A 21,160-nucleotide genomic window follows, 5' to 3' on the forward strand; every position below is an offset into this window, starting at 1 on the left:
TATGGATGAATGAATTTATTTCAGACTGTACACAACTAAATAGGAGTCCCTATTTTGTTAGTAGGAGATTTACAAGTTGTAACTTATTACAATAAATGTAAATAAGTCCAATATTTCAGGGTTGGGCTGTCCACTTTATCTCAGATCACTCTCAGAAGTGAGTGTGCTGGTTTGGTACTGCACTTTACCCGTGACCACAGGGAAGACGCTCTTTTACGGAGCACAGCCTGGAAGCTGTTTGTTTTGCTTGGCCACTGGAAGTATTATTGTCTAATCTGTGGCTTAGCAAACATCCCGCCCATCAGTTTCCGCCCGGACGTAAATGGCCATTAAACATCTCTGTTATATAATTTATAGGAAAATAACAAAATATTGTAAGTTCAATGTACTTACTCAGACGTTTTTTAGTAAAACTACTCAATCTATTTGTATACAAACATTCGATTGTTACACAATTTATGTGTAGGCGGTCAGAATACGACAAGGTTGGTTACTAATGGCGGGAAAATCTTCGAAAGCTGTTCCCGCTCGACCTTGTTCTACGTAATAATTATGATAACTACCTACATAGGTACTTCACGAAGTATGCATACTGATAGTAATTTTAGTTCTAGAACATTATTTTAGATCTAGTCTAGCCGTCGAACAAATCTAGTCTACGTAGACAAGGAATATTCAGTGTATACTATGCATAAAAATTGATACCATCGTCTAAAAGTTTATTGCATATTTATTGTTCATTTCTGCTTTTAAAAGAAATAATTAGAAAACATTTTTAGTAAGCATGCAATGGACAGCGTTTATATAACATGATGGAGGTGTCGCTGGTATCGATAATAAAGTCAAATCGAAAGGGACACCGATATATAATTTAAATGCGAAGGACAAGGATAATATGAAAACCTGCGAAGAAAACCGACGAAAACTGTTGGTTAAAAAGAAATAAACTATACTGTAATAGCAAAGTGCGACAGAGATAAATATAAAATAGTTTGTACACTATTTTTTGTTTTCAAGGTTGGTACGCATGCGTCATTCGATGAAGTAGGGCCGTATTCAAATAAATAATATTAAATAATATAATCAGTAAGTAGAAATTTGTCATCATTCATGATGCATGTTGAGCGTCATGACATGAGAGATTATAAAAAAAATATCATGCAAGAAATTATGATTAGATGTCTGAATCAATAAAATCTGGATAAATTATTTATTCTTCTTGATTATTATTCAATAATCACTTAATTCTTTTATTACTTTTCTCAATAGTTCAGAGTAAGAGAAGGAAGGTGTTGGTGGAAAATTCGCATGGGCAAAGCCAAGAAAATCATTAGATATCTTTCATACATCACAATAAAAAAACGTTATTTTTGAACAACAACAAGTACATATCTAAATACGGCCCTGGCAGAATACAATCAGCTGTTTGTAATAATGACAGTTCCTCTGACAAATACAAAATGGTTGAAAACTAAAGTTGGCAAACAAAGAAAGGCAGCGTAGATCGTGTTTAAACATTCAAAACTGTGTTTGAGGTGAAAGTTTATTAGTTTAGTGCATAATTAGTGATTTGTGCACTATGTTGGATTTGGAAATCATCCCCGAGCGTTCCTTGGGATGCGATGCCTGGGAATTCGTTCTAGGTAAGCTTCACGTATGTTTATTGAGAACGTCAGGTATTTGCGTTGTATTTCAGTTGATGATTTCTTACGCAATATTGTTTTTCTTGCTCGTGCCTAATTCTGTGGACGACTGGGATGAGGTTTTGCAACAATTTATCTACTGCAGCTTTACGAACATTGCTTTTTTTGCACACAAATTGTGACTGGCGATCTCTTTGTTTCGTCTCGGATCGTGTTTATTTTTGTTATTGATATACTTGACCGTGAAATCGCGTAGACGTTATGTTGTTTTCACAATCGCGATGTTGACGACTTTTTGAAATTTTAGTATTATTTATAGGATTTTTTTTTCATTTCATCAGCTGAACAAATTTCGACATAACTTTGTCAGTAGATTAGTAATACCTATATATCATCAATCATCAATTTATATATATATACATAAAACTCTTCCGTTACTGAGTGACTGACTGACAGACTACATACAGCTGAAACTACTGGGCTTTGGAAGCTGAAATTTGACTTGTAGGTTCCCTGGGGAGTGTAGTTGAGCACTAAGAGAGGATGCTTGGAAATTCCATCCTGAAAGTAATTATAATTTTGTAGTTATAACCATGGTAGGTATGAGTGAAACTATTGTATGATAATCATATGATACTGAGAAAGAAAAAGCCAATTATTATTTGTATTGTCAAGCAAAAAAAATATTAATCTGTGCATTAATTAATCTGTAAATGTCTAATTAATGATAACTTTTAGCAAAACAGGAAAAAACATGTAATGACTTATTATTTAATAGTTTCTGATCATAACAAGAATAAAGTCCACTTTTGTCATTTTTATGACATCATATTTAGGTTTCTAACAGAATATATAAATATACTACATCAAATTTTTTAAAATGTCAAGAAATTATAATAAAATTTGTCAGATACCTACCATTGAAAAAAAAATAAAAAAATAAGACATGGTATTATTATTTTTTTAATATAATTTGTTTTTATCAGTTTTAATTTCTTTTTGTTGTATAATGTAAAAAATATATATTTTAATATATATATATATATATATATATTGAGGCTGCTTAAGGGCATCATAGGGCAAAATAGTTTAAAGAAGCAGTTGAAAAATATTTTGCTTGAAATCTTCATTGCTTTAACAATCACTAAGTGATATTATCAGCTAGTGTGCAATGTAATTGACAGATAAAAGGTCTTTGTCAGCGCCAAAGTCATTAAACTACAAAGATTATTCAGGAACTGGAAAACTGTGGTATCCATTCTGTGGTTTTGTTGTGAAAATCACACAGCTGCATTGTTAATTTTGTACTTCATTGTGTACATACATCTTTATCTGTCATTGCTTTGTGTTTGGCTTTGACATAAAGATTTGTTTGGGTTACTCAACATGATACTTTTTTCATGAGTCGTTTTAGAGTTCTGTGGACAAATGGCAAAAATTGGAATTGTTTTAGACAAGCTGCGCTCCGGGGCTTCGCTCCCGTGGGAATTTCGGGATAAAAAGTACCCTATGTGTTATTCCAGGTTATTTTCTTCCTGTGTACCAAATTTCATAACAATTCGTCCAGTAGATAATGCGTGAAGAGGTAACAACTGTCTTTCTGTTTGTATGTCACAGTCACTATATTCTGCAACTGTTAGGAATAGTTACACATAAAAATGTCATTTGTAAAAATAAACTTGTTATTATGAACAACTAGCTGTGCCCGGGGCTTCGCTCCCGAAAGAATTTCTAAATAAAAAGTACCCTATGTGTTATGCCTGGTTATATTTTACCCATGTACCAAATTTCATAAATCATCCAGTACATTTTGCGTGAGAGAGTAACAAACATACATAATAATAGTTGTGAACAATAGAGAAAATTTCATTAGCTGCTTACGTATATACAAACAATATTTTATAATTTAGTCAATCTACATGTTTTAAACAGGTATATTGAAATTATTCCTCTCGATGATTATCGTAATCGGTATACAAATTAAGCATAAAAAATAATATATCAATAATTACACGCCCGTTGTAAAGTCGGACAATGCAGTTGAAACAATAAAACAGTTTTATAAGCACTCATTATCATAATTATGTACGATACAAGTTATGACGATATGACACGATATGCTTCGTAGTTAGTTCGATTTGCGAGCCATACGTAATGTTTGTTTCTATATATATATATATAGGATGTTAATTAGCAGGCATAGAAATTTAAATTTAGTAAAAAAATCCTAAAGAGCTAGGATTTTTTTTTGTCCGGTCAGGATTAGAGCACAAATATCGTATGTTTTGTCTCGATCGCTCGTTCGTAAACGAGTTAAAATATAAGCCACTATTTTTTTAATATTCTGCCCCCAAAGCCCAGGAATGAGGTTTTAAAAGTTTGGGCGACAAACGCACCCGACACATTTTGCCGTGGACGGAGCTGCGGGCAACAGTTAGTATGCAATATAACAAATACAGATTTCAGATAAATCAGAAACCTATACTTTCCATTCCGTTACTATTTTATACCAGCTTTTATTTAGTTTCTCTCTATCTGTATCAAATCTTGCAATTTAAACTCCCGGATCAGCTCCCAATGAAGGAACTCCTAACAGGGTACAGAACAGACATGGTTTTGTTGACACGCGTCGAATGCAACAAGATCTCCCTGACAACAATAAAGTGAGTTTTTAAGGTCTTTTCCATAAAGGTACTAAGCAGGGTGACATATCTGAAAATTAATCAGTCAACTAAAACTCGAAATAACCAGTTATATCGTTTATTAAGATTATAATAATCTAACAGTTATCTGTTTACTGTTATTGTCGTAGTTCGTTTTGATAAAATATTGTTTACTTGATTACCACAAGGTCGAGTTCTAAACATGTTTATCGGAATTTTAATAGTGAAAATATGGCGATCGGAAAATTTTCATAATTATCAACATCGACAGCCCTCTGCTCTGCCTTTGCTGTGTAGACACAGATCGGGTACTCAATTAAGCAACCAGTGATCTATACATATATACATCACTAATTGACGTGAAAATTTACTTTAAACTAAGTCTACTGCCGACTTCCAAAGCGCAGGTGAAGAAGCGTCGCAACAAACTTCACCGCCGCCTTTTCTCCAAATTGTGGGTACTATAATACTACCATGACTCGCACTGCTAACAACTTTATGTTTAAAAGTACATTTATTGCTATCTCTTTCATCTATGCCCGACCGCTTCTTGCATATACATATACGGTGACACGTGGTACCTATGTATAAATCTCGCAATACATAGAACGAGACGTTGGCACAGCAGTACATCTTCTGTGCTTCAAAAAGTTCTTGGGAGTGGGGGCTTCACTATTTTATATTATTAGCCATAGCTCTGAGGCTATTAGGATATGATAGGACACTATCAACAAAATATATGAAACAAACGTGTTGCTATGCCAACTGGTAAAGGGTGCGAAAAGATTCATTTAGGATTGGCAACGCGTGATACTCCTGATGTTTCAGGCTCTGTGGATGTGAATGGACCGTTTCAGACGGGGGCAGGGAGTAGTCGTACGCTAGAAGTTGAATTTTCGAGCGTATGTTGACCGCCGTCATTACCGTTCTTCAAAAAAAAAAAGAACTGAAATCTTAAAAATCAAATATAGATACAAATTTACACTATCCCAACAGAGATTGTTATTCATAAATGAGGGCAGTAAATAGATTCATGTCTTTGTTGAAATTTGAAGCACTGGTTCTCTTTGTTGTAGCCATAGCGTGGTTTGCGGGACAAAAATTTATGTATTGCATGTTTTCATGTACTAACGAAGTGAATGTTCTTTTTATTTTTTTCAGGGATGCATTTCTCGCAGTCGGTGGCGATTATACAGAGCCAAGTGGGCACGATACGAGGAGTACAAGTTTTATATAGTGATCAGGTAAAATTTTTTCGTCAGTAGTAATAAATATGTGCCTTCGCTCAGGTAAAACCGTAACAAAAAAGTAGCTTATCTTACTTCTGAACATTTCGGTTTCGTCTTTCTTTCACAGAGAAAGACACAAATACATTCAAGTCGCCACTTAACGTGCGCGAAGCCGTGGACAAACATTAAAATAAACCCAGTTTAAAGTATAATACACACTCGTCACTCACCATATTAGCGTTGGCAATTAACAATTCAGTAGTTCCTGTACGTCCAGTCTGCCACTGTGTTCATTGTCTATGCATTTTTAATGGACGCTAATTTTGTATACTGTAGACATTTTTGCAACAGAATTCACAAAATGGAGAAATTACTATTTCGGTTTTCAACTTGCTACTTTTATTAAAACTTTATTGTTTGGTTAATTATACATATATATATATATATATATATATATATATATATATATATATATTATTATTTTTTCCTTTCATCAGCACTTGATCACAATCATAATATGTTTCAGTATACCTTTTGACCATGTACTTTATTGTGTACTTAAATTGTTATATTACTGATAAAAAATTATACATAAATTTTTATTTAAAAAATAGTAAGCCCTTCTGGCATAACAGGGACCAACACTGTTTGAATGAGTTTCTTTCGGCATTTCTTCTCAGCAGTGGTCGTTCCTAAATGCTAGTAGTTTGTAGCTTTGGTAAATATCATTTAATTTAGAATATGACGTGAAAAAGTACCTGTGAAGGCCTAATTTTTGAATAATTTGATTTTGATTTTGCGTTTATTTCGCGTATCGAGTCTGGCAGGACATAAAGTGTCTACCTGGGAAGAGATATGACTCGGCGAATTGTACTAGTCTTTCGCTATAGATTTCTTTGGGTACCTGAAGATTTGGCTGACTGCATCATCATCCTACTATTATAAAAGCGAATGTTTGTGAGACATCCTCACTCTCACGTTTGGTACTCTTTCACACGAAAACTATTGGACGGATTGTTATGAGATTTGGTAAACGGGTAGCGTATAATCAGGAATAACACACAGGGTACCTTTTATCCCAAAATTCCCACGGGAGCGAAGCCCCGGGTTAGTAGTAGTAGTAATAATAAGCACTAGTATTATAATATTTTTAATGTACCAGCCGCACGCTAATGTCACCATCACATTTTTATAAATAAAAAATGATCTTGACAAATTATGCCACACTAAATTAAGGATTTTAGTATGAAGTAAAAATGTGATATGTTTTGTTTCAGAGCCCTCTGTCGGTGGACCTAGTAATAAATATGCCCCAGGACGGGATCCGGTTGATCTTCGACCCGGTCGCGCAGAGGCTCAAGATTATAGAGATATACAATATGAAATTAGTTAAACTTAGGTATAGGTGAGTGACACATCTGTTTTTTATAAGGACAATACTTCACAAGCCTCATAAAAAAGTAGTTGCTCACATTGCTATCAGAAATGTGGAGATCTGAAAAAAAAAACAAGAGATTATCTTTCTGGAATCCTATCCCATCCCTTGCCTTACCATCGAGTCAGAGTGTGTGTAACCGGTATTAACCGGTAAAGGCGTCGCTGCTGTTGAAAAAATTCAACAAAGTTACTTAGTTACCAATTTGGTCACCGAGCCAAGTATTTTTGTAAATCTTTAAGCTCTCTTGCCTGTGTTAGCTCTGATACGTTGTTATTGTCATAATAATGAGAGACAATATGTGTCAGGCCATCCCATATCTGTCCAGGTTAGGTCGCAACGTCACATTTGATTGGTTAATATCGTGTGAGCTGTCGTAATGATAGTACGTTGCTGAGTGAGAAAAAACCACACAGAATTGATATTATAAATACTAGCGACTTTGCCCGGCTTCGCATATAATCATTTATATATAAACCATCGGGAATAAATTGTCTAAATAACAGGAGGAAAAAACCGTTAACACTTAGATGAGAGAAAGCTAATTGTTATTATCGCATTTATAATATTAGTTCGGATTGCATAGCAATCTTGGATCGGTTCCGTAGTTTCGGAGATATCCCGCCTCAAACATACAAACTCACAAACGCTTACAGTTTACACTTTATATAGTATTTTTTTAATATTACCTCTTTATTATAATTATTTATTGTATGAATTCGAAAGACCAACAATCAATTAAATAATTTATTAAATAATCATTACATTGTCAATTGAAAGCCTTTGCAAAAAATCATTATATAAATTAAATTTAGTTTGTTATATTATACTAAAATTACAATATAACTGATTATAATGACAGGTGTCAAATTGTATGTAAATAATAAATCTTTCTCTGTCGCACTAATGTCGATTGTATCGGTTCATCCTGCTGTCATATGACTCAAGTTGTATTTTATAAAGTTAATATTATTACATTGAATATTATTATTTTATGCAAGCAAGACATATAATATTTTTATTATCACATTTATCTGCAGCGGCATGTGTTTCAACTCGCCGGAGATAACGCCATCTATCGAGCAAGTGGAGCACTGTTTCGGCGCGACGCACCCCGGCCTGTACGACTCGCAGCGCCATCTGTTCGCGCTCAACTTCAGGGGACTGTCTTTTTATTTCCCCGTCGATAGTAAATTTGAGGTTAGTTTACTTTTTCAACTGTATTATTGTATACATGATATCGATCTTAGTTTTCCACATAACTCTAATTTTTCCTGCAAAATCTTATCTACAAAAATGTGGAATAATAGAAAATGATGAATGAAAATGCACTGAGATGGTGCAACGCATCGCAGCGCCATCTATTTGCACTCAACTTTGGACATGGGACTGTCTTTTTATTTTCCCTTTGACAGGATATTTGGATTTTGAACTTTGAGGTTAGTTTTTATTTAGAGCTACCATTTCCTTTGGAACTGTGGAATTTTGGAACCTTGGGATCCGAGGATTTTTTAAATAGATGAACTTGTAATTAATTCCTTCAACTAATTCCCAGTCATTGTATCAGTAGTACATTAAACTGATTATGATGATAATATTTATTATATTGGTTCGCCATTGCCATCTCCTAATCACACTGCATATAAATCACCATTACCACAATTTTATATTATATAGGTATAATAAAGAATCAAGACTTCCTTTCATGTCAACGTTGAAAGAAAGAAAGAAGGAAAGCGAGAGAAATTGTTTATTTGGTACACAATTAGTCAATACCAGGTTTTGACGACCTCGGTGGCTCAGTGGTAAAGTGCTTGCCTCTGAACCGAGAGGTCCCGGGTTCGAACCCCGGTCGGGTCATGATGGAAAATGATCTTTTTCTGATTGGCCCGGGTCTTGGATGTTTATCTATATTATGTATATGTTATAAAATATAGTATCGTTGAGTTAGTATCTCATAACACAAGTCTAGAACTTACTTTGAGGCTAGCTCAATCTGTGTAATTTGTCCTTATATATATTTTATATATTTTTATATAGTCGTTGTATGTCAATAAGAGCTTGTAGAAATATATAATAATTATTACAGCCTGGGTACGCGCACGGACTGGGCTCCCTTCAATTCCCCAACGGCGGGTCGCCAGTTGTGTCCCGAACTACCATCTACCATGGCTCCCAGCATCAGGTATAGTAGTTTTTGAAGCAATCTTATTAGTGAGGCGTACGGTTCAATATCAGATCTCTTTTATCGAGTATGTTTGGTGTCAGATTTTATTGAAGTCACTTAAAGGTATCAGAGTTTCTGCCGCGTCTAGTGACATGTAATCGCTTATGCATTTATTTTATTAGCGCATATTAGCGCAACTAGATAAAGCATTTTTTTATAATTATGTTAAAAGCATTTTGGTCGTCGCCGTTTGGTCGTCACAGCTGACTACAAGCATTTTGGTCGTCGCCGTTTTTGGTTTAGTAAACTGTGACTACTTTTTATATTGGAAAACTATTAAAAAATAGATCTAGTGGCATAATTTGACAAGATTCTCTGAGAAATGAAATCCTACTTCCTACAGTTCCTACTAATATTATAAATGCGAAAGTTTGTGAGGTTGTATGTGTGTATTTGTTATTCTTTCACGAAAAATATACTGGACCGATTGTTATGAAAGTTGGTACACGGGTAGAATATAACCTAGAATAACACATAGGGTACATTTTCTTCCCAATTTTTCACGGGAGCGAAGCCCCAGGGCGCAGTTAGTAAATTAATAAACGTGTGATGGCGCTAGTGTGCGCGTATGTAGCCCGTGAATAAGGTTGATTTTCGTTCCAGGTCAGCAGTTCGAGCGGCGGTCTCTGCCAAGCGCCGTTGCCCGACCTCCCTTTGTGTTGCTACAGACACCAGTTACACCTGAGAAGGTGTGACGTCCTAAGAACCACAACAGCCACTCTCGGCTTGCGGCTACACATGTTCACTGAGGGTGAGTATTTATACATTTTGCATTTCTAGTGATAGGCAGCCAAACTATATAACAAGAAAGCTCGCTTACTTGAAATTGATTATGATAACTTAAGTTTAACATAATTTGATTAGATGGTGCTGGCGACTTACCTTTAGAAAGAACATTTCTAAAAAAATGGTTGCCTGTAAAGTCGATTTTACGGGCGAAGATTTTACGTGACAACGTCTTTTTACGCGCGCGGCAGACCGATCATAGTTGAGTGGGAGAGAGACGCAAGGCATTCGGCGGGCCTCTCTCTCGTTCGGTGACTCATCGTAACGTTACCGGGCGTTACACTTTTTCATAAGTGACTCCCAGCCGCAACCTAATTTAAGACGTTGTCACGTCAATATTAAAAATCAAATAATATAACAAATATTTAAACTGACTAACACAGATTTATTATTCACTAGATGTTGCCCGGGGCTTCGTTCCCGTGGTAATTTTGAGATAAATTATAGCTTATAGCAAGTTGGATAATGTACCTTTTTGAAATCGGTTCGATAGTTTCGGAGATTGAGAAACATACAAACTCACATAGCCAAAAACTCACAAACGCTTACCTATTTATAATAATAGTATAGATAAATAAGGGTAGCAGAAAGATTGTCCTTTTTGAAATTTGAAGGTAATGACTTGGTTCTAAACGCTCAAAAATTCACCTCTCATATTTATTGATATAGTCGATGTAAACAAAAGATTGTCAACTAGCCTATTATTGTAGGTACAAGTAGGTCGCTAGAGTCAGTCCCGCGCGCGGTGAGACGCGTGGTGCGCTTCGGCGACAGCTGCCAGAGCGTGGCGCGCGCGCTCGGCGCCCCCGCGCGTCTCTACTACAAGGCGGACGACAAGATGCGCATACACAGGTATTGTGTCTACACTCGCTGTCCAAACACCAAACGTTACTGCAATATCAATCACCTCTGTAATTATGTAATTCCATGTTTGAAATTTTAAATGAAAGTACGTAATTGAAGTCGACAATCTAGGGACACATGAAACGGTTAAATAACTGGTATTATAAAGGTTCCGTTTTTAAATGTTGAGGTGACGGAAACCTAAAAAAGATTAAAAAGCAAATGGTTTGGGTTTCAGGCCCACCGCTCGCCGCCGGCCCCCGCCTGCCACTGACTACTTCCTCAACTATTTTACTCTCGGATTGGTAAGTGTGAATCATTTATATGTAATGATTTTGAAGCACAAAAAAATGGCTTCTATCGTATAAAATACAAATATAATTTTATTTTAATAACTGAGCGCACAAACAGTGTTCACCGTGTCGATAGTAGACAAGAGAGAGAAATTCCACAGACTATAATATTGGTTGCGTTCAAAAATCTATAACAGTTAGTACCTAGTGTTTATGTCCTATTGCTAATCAAATGTCAGTTTTTGAGGTTAGTATTAGATTTATTTAAAAAAAATATTTCTTTCTCTTTTCTAGTCATTATGGATTTTATATATAGTAAGACTAATTCTGGTCACTGTACCTAACTGTGTCGTTCCCAGGACATGTAGATCTTCCAAAGTTTAACAAGTGGGGCAATTGGGCCACGACAGTACATCCCAGGCCGACAGGACGCAGTTCACGCAGTTCAAAAATTTGCAAAATTTTTTTTTCAAAAATCAACCCCCAATTGACTATAACGGGGAGTATAAGTTTGTATGAAAATAATATCTGGACTTTCTCAGTTAGAATTCACGCGGGCGAAGCCAAGGGCAAAGGCTAGTTACAAATAAAGTTTTATTCTCTCCAACAGGACGTGTTGTTCGATGCTCGCACGCACCAAGTCAAGAAATTCGTGTTACACACGAACTACCCCGGTCATTATAACTTCAATATGTACCACCGCTGCGAGTTCCAGCTAGCCGTTCTGCCGGACAAGTTTGTATTACCTCTCTCATTCTTGTCTTCGCATATTCGTGGCTGAGACGTCGCGAAGCCCGGCGTTAGTTTAATAAATAAATCCATTCGGCTGTTATTTTACATCGGCGTGACGTCAACCTTCCTTGGGAATTGTTGTCTATCGATTGATGCCTCGTATGACATTCAGAGGAGAAAATTGAATGGTTCTATTCTGCGTTCATTTATTATTCTTGTTGTCCCAACGCGCCCCAAGTAAGTATTCTATTTTAGCATTCACATGGGCGTGAAAAGATCTATATAAATGACATTCGACATTCAACCTTTTACAACAATTTTGCTGTAAAAGAAGAATCGTTAGTATTTCGTAAGTGCTTAATGCCATTATCAGTAATCGGGATAGGTAGTATAAAATTGGGATGGGATGTTGGGATGTTATACCTGTATTAAAATGATCTATACATTTTCAGATGCGACCCTAACTCGTTAGTGGACAACCGTACGGCGGTCACAATAACCGCGTACAGCAAGTGGGAGGTGGTGTCTCGTGCGCTGCGCGTGTGCGAGAGGCCGGTGGTGCTCAACAGGGCCTCCTCCACCAACACCACCAACCCCTTCGGCTCCACCTTCTGCTACGGCTACCAGGACATGATCTTCGAGGTGACATATGTAGTTTGATATAACCGTGCTAAACTGTCTCTTTCTTACGTATTTTTTATTTCGGTGTTAGTTTGCAATTTGCCGTTATTTTTTTTCGATAGTTTGTAGTCTAGTGAAACAAAATAGTGAAATTCTTAGAGGTTTTCTTGTGGATTCATGAGGCGTTTTTCTGTGTTGATATTTGCGTTAGTTTGCAATTTGATGGATCTTTTTCGTTAGTTTATAATCAAGCGATATGAAACAGTGAAATTGTGTAAAACGTGTTGTGTCCGTTTGAGATTGGAAACTATTGACCAATTTGTAATATGTCGAATGTTTTTCGATAGTTTGTAACCTACCTGTGGGCGAAGTGCGGGTTAGCATTTCACTTCTCACCATCGAATCGATTCGAAATGAGACACAGCGAACCAATCACGCCATTAAGACGCAACGACAACCACACTGCAATGTGATTACATTTTTATTGTATGTTTAGATATAGATTTTAATTATTAAATAATGTTGTCCTCAGGTGATGTCAAACAACTATATAGCATCGATAACTCTGTACCAGCCCGAGGGCTCCCGGCCTCACTACGCCGTCAACTCCATCGCGTGACACACCCAGGTATTTATAGCCTATTGTGGCTTGTACTAGCCGTAACCCCGCGACTTCCACCGCGTAAATGTCGTTTTCCCTTCGTTTTGTCAACCCAGTCTTTTCTCATTTGGGTTGGATTTTCTTTGAAATTGGAATTTGCAAAAAATATTGTATTCATTTAATTGAAACTACATTGTACAAAAATACAAAAAAATATGTGCAAAACGTGTGTGTCCAACGCCCAAGTATATATAAAAAGAAATTTACAACATAATAATAAAAAAACGTAACAAATATGATGAATTATTATGCATATTATATCATAAATTAGTTTTAAAAAATATTTTTTCGGGATAAAATCACCCTATGTCCTTCTCCGTACTCGAAACTATATATCAACCGTGGTATCCGTTTTCCTAATGTTTCTCCTCCATTTAGCACGGTCGTCGGCATCCATAGTTGTCAGACCAATGGCACTCTTGACATCCTCGACGATATTATTATTTCATCATCCTCATGCGCAAAATGTCTCTTTCGCAGAATATGTCTTTCGCAAAATGTCGCGATAGGGACGTCATTTTGTCATTTTGCAAAGATTTTTTGCTCTTTCGCACCAAGTATCTCTTGTTTTTTTCTTACGCACAATGATTTTCAGTATATAAAATAAAAATATATAAATATATAACAAATCACACAGATTGAGTTGGCCCCAAAGTAAGTACTAAACTTGTGTGACGTGACTTGGTATTTTGATGGACGTCTAAGACCCAGGTCAATCTGAAGAAGATAATTTTCCACGTTGACCTGACCGGGGATCGAATCCTGGACCTCCAGTGTAGCAGTCCGGCATGGTGACCATTAGGCCACGGAGGTCGACAAAGTAGTGAGAGACATTTTCCGCATGAGTTTATTATTTACTTATTTCTATATATAAAACTTATGAATTGATTTATTATTATTACAGGTATCCCCCAGCAAAAGTAAATACGCGTCCTGAACGATTTTGGTTCTGCATCTCAAAAAAAAACCTCCACTAGTGGTAACACCACAGTAACAGTGTTGCCACATCCAAAAACTTCGCGCGAAGTGACCACTACATATCCCTATGAGCACCTAAGAGAAACAGTATTTAAAAAAAATGTGATAAAAACTGTGAAAAAAAAAACTCGAAAAAAAGTGAGTGACAGATCTCAGGAGTGTAAGTTTTAATTTAATTTTTTTAGCAGCAATGGATGAAATAGTAAAAAGAAAATATTTTATTTTTAAAACCATGTACCTAATTTAAGTTTTCAAATGATGGGTTAGTCAAATGTGTTCGTTTACATTCGTGGCTTGGTGTTATTGGCCATAAGTTTGAATCACTTATTGGGTAAAGCGTGTCATAATGGCCGGTTCACACGGATTCAGTTCTTTAGTTGTTTACAAGTTCTTGAGTTAACCGATATGTGTAAATAATCAATTAAGTAGCAAATTAACTACTGCTAAGATTTGTTTCTTAATTCCTTCCTCGTCCATATATCCCGGAATATGGAATTCCGGGATCGTCAAGGCAAGGGCGAATAGGCATTTTTTGAGCTTGCGTGTAATATCCCAAGCCTCATCTTTTTCCCCATCAGGCTAGATTGAGTTCAAACACACCTTAGTAAGGGTTATTTTTCTTGATATTTCGATATTACTTTAATTTAAAAGCGTCATATTCAGCGTTAAAAATTAGACTACTTGTCCTGATCACTGATAAATACTATAACAATTCTACTTAAACAGCAGGAGATTGACTAGTACAGGCAGTCCCTTGCAGTAAAAAAAAATGAATAGCTAGTTATAAAAAAAAATATTAATACTATATCGAGTGTGTACTCATATAGATGGACATACCAAAAAATTTAGTTAACAATTTACGTTAGTTAGTTTACGTGTAAACCAGCCATAATGTCCGCTGCGTTACGCGTAGTCGTAGAACTTATTCAACCTATCTCTGTCACACATCATACGTGCGATAGAAATGGGCTACTCACCTTACGCACATCTTGGTATACGCGCTACGATCATGCGTCTTAAACAAAACTCAATAAAATACTCAAATATATGAATAAAATAAAACGTTAATGCTCAAAGAAAATAAGATTCACTTTTCAATATTAAATCTGTCGTGTTACAACTTTTAGCGCGTTTTCAGAAACGCTACATACGAATAGCATAATGATGACTAAATCTAAATTCTTATAATATTTTTACACTTCACTATGACTAAATTACTTTCATGAAAATATTTATTAATCTAGTACAAGTGAATGATCACTGTCATTGCATGTATAAAAGTATTTTTTGCATAATATTACAAGCCAGCAGTTATCAATTTTATGGCCATATAACACCATCACATTAGGCATAGACTGTTGTAAATATTTTTGAAAAAAAAAAGTAATGAAAAATAATAATATTAATAAATCGATGTATTTTTTCTAAAAAAAAATGATTTTCATGAAGAAGTTTGCTAGCGAATGCGTGATCGTGATCAAGTATGATAAAAAAAAACTATTTTATCTATGACAGCACCACAGTTCAGCCATTTTATTTAAATTGCAATGTGAGTGAGCCAAAGAATGTTATTTATACAGCCGCATACTATATGTTTCGGGATAATATTTATGCAATTATTGCTGGCTAGTAATAAAAAAGTAATTACATACAAATATTTACAGTCTAATTATTTTTTTTTTACTTCTAAACTTGAACGGGGCTGATAACGACTTTAATTGCTTATCCGTAGAGTCGATATTGCACTGTAATCATATTTTAGAAGTGAAAGAATTGAATGGGTGATTTAATAATTTATGGTTAAAAGGTACTCACTCATGTAAGTTTTAATGTATGTAAAATTAGTGTGACGATGGCTTTCCATGCTTAAAATGTTTTCGATATGTGGTCGTAAATTTCGTAGTGTGTGTGTATGTTTGTGACGATTCTACTTGACCACTATGTTCAGTCACAAAATTCTGTACAGATGATTTTCCTATATAAATCGTTTATATTCAGTTGACTTTTATATTTATATAATCCTTTTTCCAAGTTCGACCATCTTGAAAAAAGCTATGTATTAATATAAATGGAAAATAAATGTGGTGAGCGAAGTGAATGTTCCAAACGTCAAATTGTTTTTGACATCTGTCAAATAATCACATATTTTTTTGTGTATTTGAACGTGTCTGTTGTATGAATGCTTTATTACATTTATCGATTAGAATTCTAATTGTCAACAAATGTGCTCGACGTATTATTTTGTAAATAATAGAATACGCACAATCTGTGACATTTGACAGCTGTCAGAAATATCAAAGAGATATATTTTTGTTACTCGGCGCAATCGACTACTATCAGACCTCTGTATAGTGCTTTTTGGCTTGTAATAGTGCCAATTTATTCAAAGGTGTTTGCTGTCAAGTCATAATTTGAATAATATGAGCTTAAAGTAGTAAAAAATGGCGCGGAGGCTGGTTGTGATGTTTAAAAGCCTTCTGCTGAGGCAATATGACACCTTGGTTTATAGGATTAACGGCATCCGCAGCGTGACTTGTAGTCTTTGGGTATTTTGTTCCTGTCTCAGTTGTTTTTGCAGTAACCAACGATATACCATCCATAGCCAACAGTCCCTCACTAAAAACATGGGCAAGTTGCTTATCTTTCTCACACTTAAAATGTGAGAGTAAGACAAACTGAATACGTACTACGACTACGCGTAACGCAGCGGACGGCCTTAGTGTTGCATGAATTATTTGAGCTATTTTGATCGCCATGTTTTTTTATACGCATGTTCTTGTTCGTATCTATAAAAGTATATTGCAATAGCTAATAATTTGTTTCCTATAGCTTACTTTTGTCTCATAGACCCTTTATAGAAAATTTGAAGTAGTTTTTATCAGAAAGTAAGAGAGTTATATGTATGTAAAATACTGTTCATATAAATATAACTAATATGGCGTCAAAATAATTCAAATTATAAACTGTACAGTTATTTTCTATGCACAGTAAGTCACTTGTGTGTGTCTTAATTTATTAGTGGCTGTGGTGCCATACAAAAAAAAAAGTTAAAAAATTCGACAAATAATATAATAAAAAAAGTATTAAATTTAAGGTAGCGAAAGCTGCATTTTCGATGGTTGTGTGTGGGTGCCCTTATCTTTTTGAAAGTTATATTGTTTTGTGCCCAAAATGTAATTCGTTTGTATTGTTGTACATTTAATTTTAGGTGCTACATGAAAGAAATTTGGAAAAATTTACACAAATTGTAGCTTTAAAAATTTTAAATTTACCTATTACCAAAAGTGTGTTCAATAAATTATTAAATTGTGAAAAAATAACCTGCACAATTTGTGTATCTGGTCTGGCCATTTTTAAGATAAAAAAGGATGAAATTTAAAAAAAAATTTGACGTTTCTTTCCAATTTCGAATTCTGGAGATTAATGGCGGCCACACACAATATCGAACTATTTTTATAACGTTAGTTAGCTTACGTTCGCCTGCGTTATGTAACGCGCAGTTTCGTCACTTAATTCATAATGTTTGTATATGTCAGCCTTGAATTCGGTTAAATCATCTAAAATGGCTTTTATCTTCCAGCAAACATACCAAATATGTTAGTGCCTACTCACAGGACATACGTAACAATATACACATACCACATGTCCAAAGGCCCTGGGGGGAAAAAACAACTAGGGCCCTAACTAAACTCGTTTATTTTCTAAATTCGTCGTGTTAATTAATAATTTATTAATTGATAAATATTGTAAAAACTGTTTTTAATAACTTGTCATTATTATAGAGCCTAGATTTCGGATGTGCGATAAGTTTTCAATATTTCAACTTATAGTTTACAAGTCAGATTCCTAGGGCCCCTGAGCGTTGGGGCCCGGGGCACTGCCCTCTAGCCCTCTTGTAGCTACGCCACTGCGTTGGCAAACGATTCAATGTTATACTCTCATATATTTTTTGAAAAGTGTGGTGGAGTATCAACTTGCAAGTCTTCATTCATTAAACACATTTCTATCTTTCTTTCTTCTTCTTTCTTTATAATATACGTCGCATAATGGAGTGGTCCTGTAGGATTATATAGAAACGATTTCTTAAACGTTACTTCCCTTTCTAGCTTCAACTTTTCTTTAAATCTCATTTTATAAAATGTGGTCGTCCAAATCAAAAAGGACCTTATGGCGTCCGGCACTTCCGGCATTATTGCCGTGGTTTTGTATTGGAACAACGGTAATAAAGACCTAAGTACCAGCCGCCACAAGGTCCCTTTTGATTTGGACGGCCACAAATGGTAGTTTTGCATGTAAATACATAGATCAACTAAACAAGAAACAATATCCGTGGTACAGATTACAAGAAGGAATATTCAAAACTTTTAATGTTAAATCATGAATTTTAGACGGCTTCACAGTCAATTTTTTTGTTGTTTTATTTGAAACATGAGTACTTATTATGTAATTTCATTTAGCCATATATAAACTTATACAAATAATATGGTATGTTTGCATTGACAATCTATATAGTATTTGATATTACGTATATCAGGATAATAATACTCAGAAAGTCCAGAATCAGATTAATATTAAAATAATTTATCTTATTATTTTGTAAGTGAAATTAGATATTTTTTTTTGTAACATCCCCAATGGACATGTTATAATTTGAATTGAGTTTTGAATATTTTTGAATATTAATTTTAAAAGTGGCATGTTGCGTGCTACAAAGATATTTTGAATGGCAACCCATAAAATTGTGTTAAATAAAAATGTGCTCTAAATAAAACATTATTTAATTTGATCTAAATTACGTGCATTACGTAGTAGATAGATACTAATAGCTTATAATAATTTTTTAAATCGATATTTTTGAATATAGAATTACACGTTGTACCTAAAAGTGGCCAGTGCCGTCTACCTCTTAGATTTTTAACGCATTAATTCTATAATATTTTTTCAATCAAATATTATTTTAGATTTTTAACGCATTAATTCTATAATATTTTTTCAATCAAATATTATTTTTAAAAGGAGAAAAGCCAGTTCTAAATTTTACTCAAGAAGGCTGACATAATAAAATCGTATAATATAGTTATATAGTATATTATACGTGTGTAGCGTTATATTATGCATTTAGTGATTAACAAACTTTGAATAGCTAATAGACAAGATCTTTTCTTACATTATATATAAATTATATTTTAAGTAGTAACAATTGTAATGAGGCATAATATAACGAGATAGATTGTTTCCAATTTGAATTTCGAATTTCTCATGCCGGCTTTTACTTCTTAAATGTTGCCAGGTAAAAACTGCTAGATTGAGAAATAGTTTTTATTTATTGCTACCATAATATTGTAAAAATTGTTGAAGAGTCAATTTGTTGAAGTTATTGTGTTATAAACAAAAAAAACAAAATCAATAGTTCGCATTGTGTTTGTACTAAGTTTGATCTTTGATATGTAAAATGTGTGTTTACATCAGAAATGGCAAAATGTTCTGTCTGGTAGATGTGATGAATGAAAAATTAAAAATACTAGTTTTAAATTTTGGATATTTTTGGTCAAACGCTTAGTACAAATCACATACTTTAAGCGATTTAAAAGCACTAAAAGCATTGTATGGGTGACGACAGTTGAAAAATAAAATTCAAGAAAATGCAATGTTGCCATAATTTATTTTATTATTTTACCCGTTTCCCTAGGTAATTTCAAAACGTGTTGCAAAACATATAAAGAGCACATTAATACATGGTGGCTTTTTAAACGCCAGCCAAAAAATCCTAACTTTTTTTTTTATAATGCGAACATAAGTTTGTTTGTTACCTCTTCAAGTTCTATCTACTCAATCAATCTTCTTGAAATTTTGCATACATATAGTTTGCAGTACGGAGAGACATAGGGTACCTTTTAAGCTAGTATGCTTATAAAATAATTAGACCTATACCGAAAAGGATCCTTGCCTCTAGGTTATGACTGCTGAACTTAAATTTGCGACTTTCGAATCGGTAAATTTATTTATCATACCTATTTCCTTATCGAAACCTACCGTGATCCTGTATGTTATGAAACCTCCAGAAGGCACGGGCTCCACATTACTGATGTCATCCTAGTCCTAAATTAATCCAGTAATGTGTTACACTAATTAGCAGCTAGGTCTGGGCCGACATTAGTAATTTAGCCCAATTGCACCTCGTGAATTAGACGGCCGTCTGCTAGACAAATATTTGCGCATTTAAAAATGTTTGAACAATGGTTTTATCTTGTTTGTGGATGAGAACGTAAAAAGAACACTTCAAGAGGCAAACACACGATCTATGTCCACAGGGCGTGCGGCGTCCGTCCGCCCGGATCCGATCCGAGAAAAATCGGACCGAAGAAGAAGCAGAATTATGTTTACTGATGGCTCCTACCCGCACACTAGCGCAGATTTGGCGCAAAATGATGATATGCAAAATGACCAGTTCGTAGGATGTCCAATAGGTATTCATCATGTACCTAGTCACGCCATCATTCGTGAAGTATAAGCACGACATTATTTTTAGTCAACCTTTCAATTATATTATTTTGGAGATAACATTTCATTAGTACCTACCTAATTACCTTTTGTACATCTTAAAATAAGTAGGTATGTGTAAGCGTACGTGTTTTACGTGTATACTTATAAATGTTTAATAGGGAGGATTTTTATCCCACAACACTTCATAGGCAAAAGTAATACCTACTCAAATTAACAGATTATCTGGCTATCAACGTACACTGTAGATTCTCACAAATTACAATTGCCGTTGTGTCCAATTTGAATAACACTTTAAAAGGTTAACAGTGGTTAAAAAGTTCAGGGCACGGGTACTGGAAGTATTGTCTAATCTGTGGCACGGGTTGTACCTTCATTTGTATTGAATCTATGCACCTACCAATATAACTTTAGGCCATGTATTGCGTGTTGGGTACAAGAACTGATAAATGCGTGTTCCTTCGTACACAGCCTAGGACAGTATTCGCAAAGTTGTCTGGACTTCGGAAATTCTGGAACCTCGTAGAAAATGGCAATTCTCAAACGTG

The 21,160-nt window shown here is 34.8% G+C and overlaps 1 protein-coding gene and 1 non-coding gene across 2 annotated transcripts; both read left to right on the forward strand.

Annotated features, from left to right (window-relative positions):
- The first annotated feature begins 1,438 nt into the window (after positions 1-1,438).
- LOC128679685 (uncharacterized protein) lies at positions 1,439-19,759 on the forward strand. The gene is made up of 12 exons (XM_053762077.1): positions 1,439-1,643; positions 5,468-5,550; positions 6,813-6,940; positions 8,011-8,170; positions 9,060-9,155; positions 9,801-9,948; positions 10,694-10,835; positions 11,065-11,131; positions 11,730-11,854; positions 12,304-12,493; positions 13,005-13,100; positions 14,038-19,759. The coding sequence occupies exons 1-11, from the start codon at positions 1,580-1,582 to the stop codon at positions 13,089-13,091; spliced, it is 1,290 nt and encodes a 429-aa protein (XP_053618052.1). The 5' UTR covers positions 1,439-1,579; the 3' UTR covers positions 13,092-13,100; positions 14,038-19,759.
- TRNAQ-CUG (transfer RNA glutamine (anticodon CUG)) lies at positions 8,758-8,830 on the forward strand. The gene has a single exon. It is a non-coding gene; the product is annotated as a tRNA-Gln (tRNA).
- Positions 19,760-21,160: the final 1,401 nt, after the last annotated feature.

The sequence above is a fragment of the Plodia interpunctella genome, chromosome 22, assembly GCF_027563975.2.
Source record: "Plodia interpunctella isolate USDA-ARS_2022_Savannah chromosome 22, ilPloInte3.2, whole genome shotgun sequence".
NCBI lineage: Eukaryota > Metazoa > Arthropoda > Insecta > Lepidoptera > Pyralidae > Plodia > Plodia interpunctella.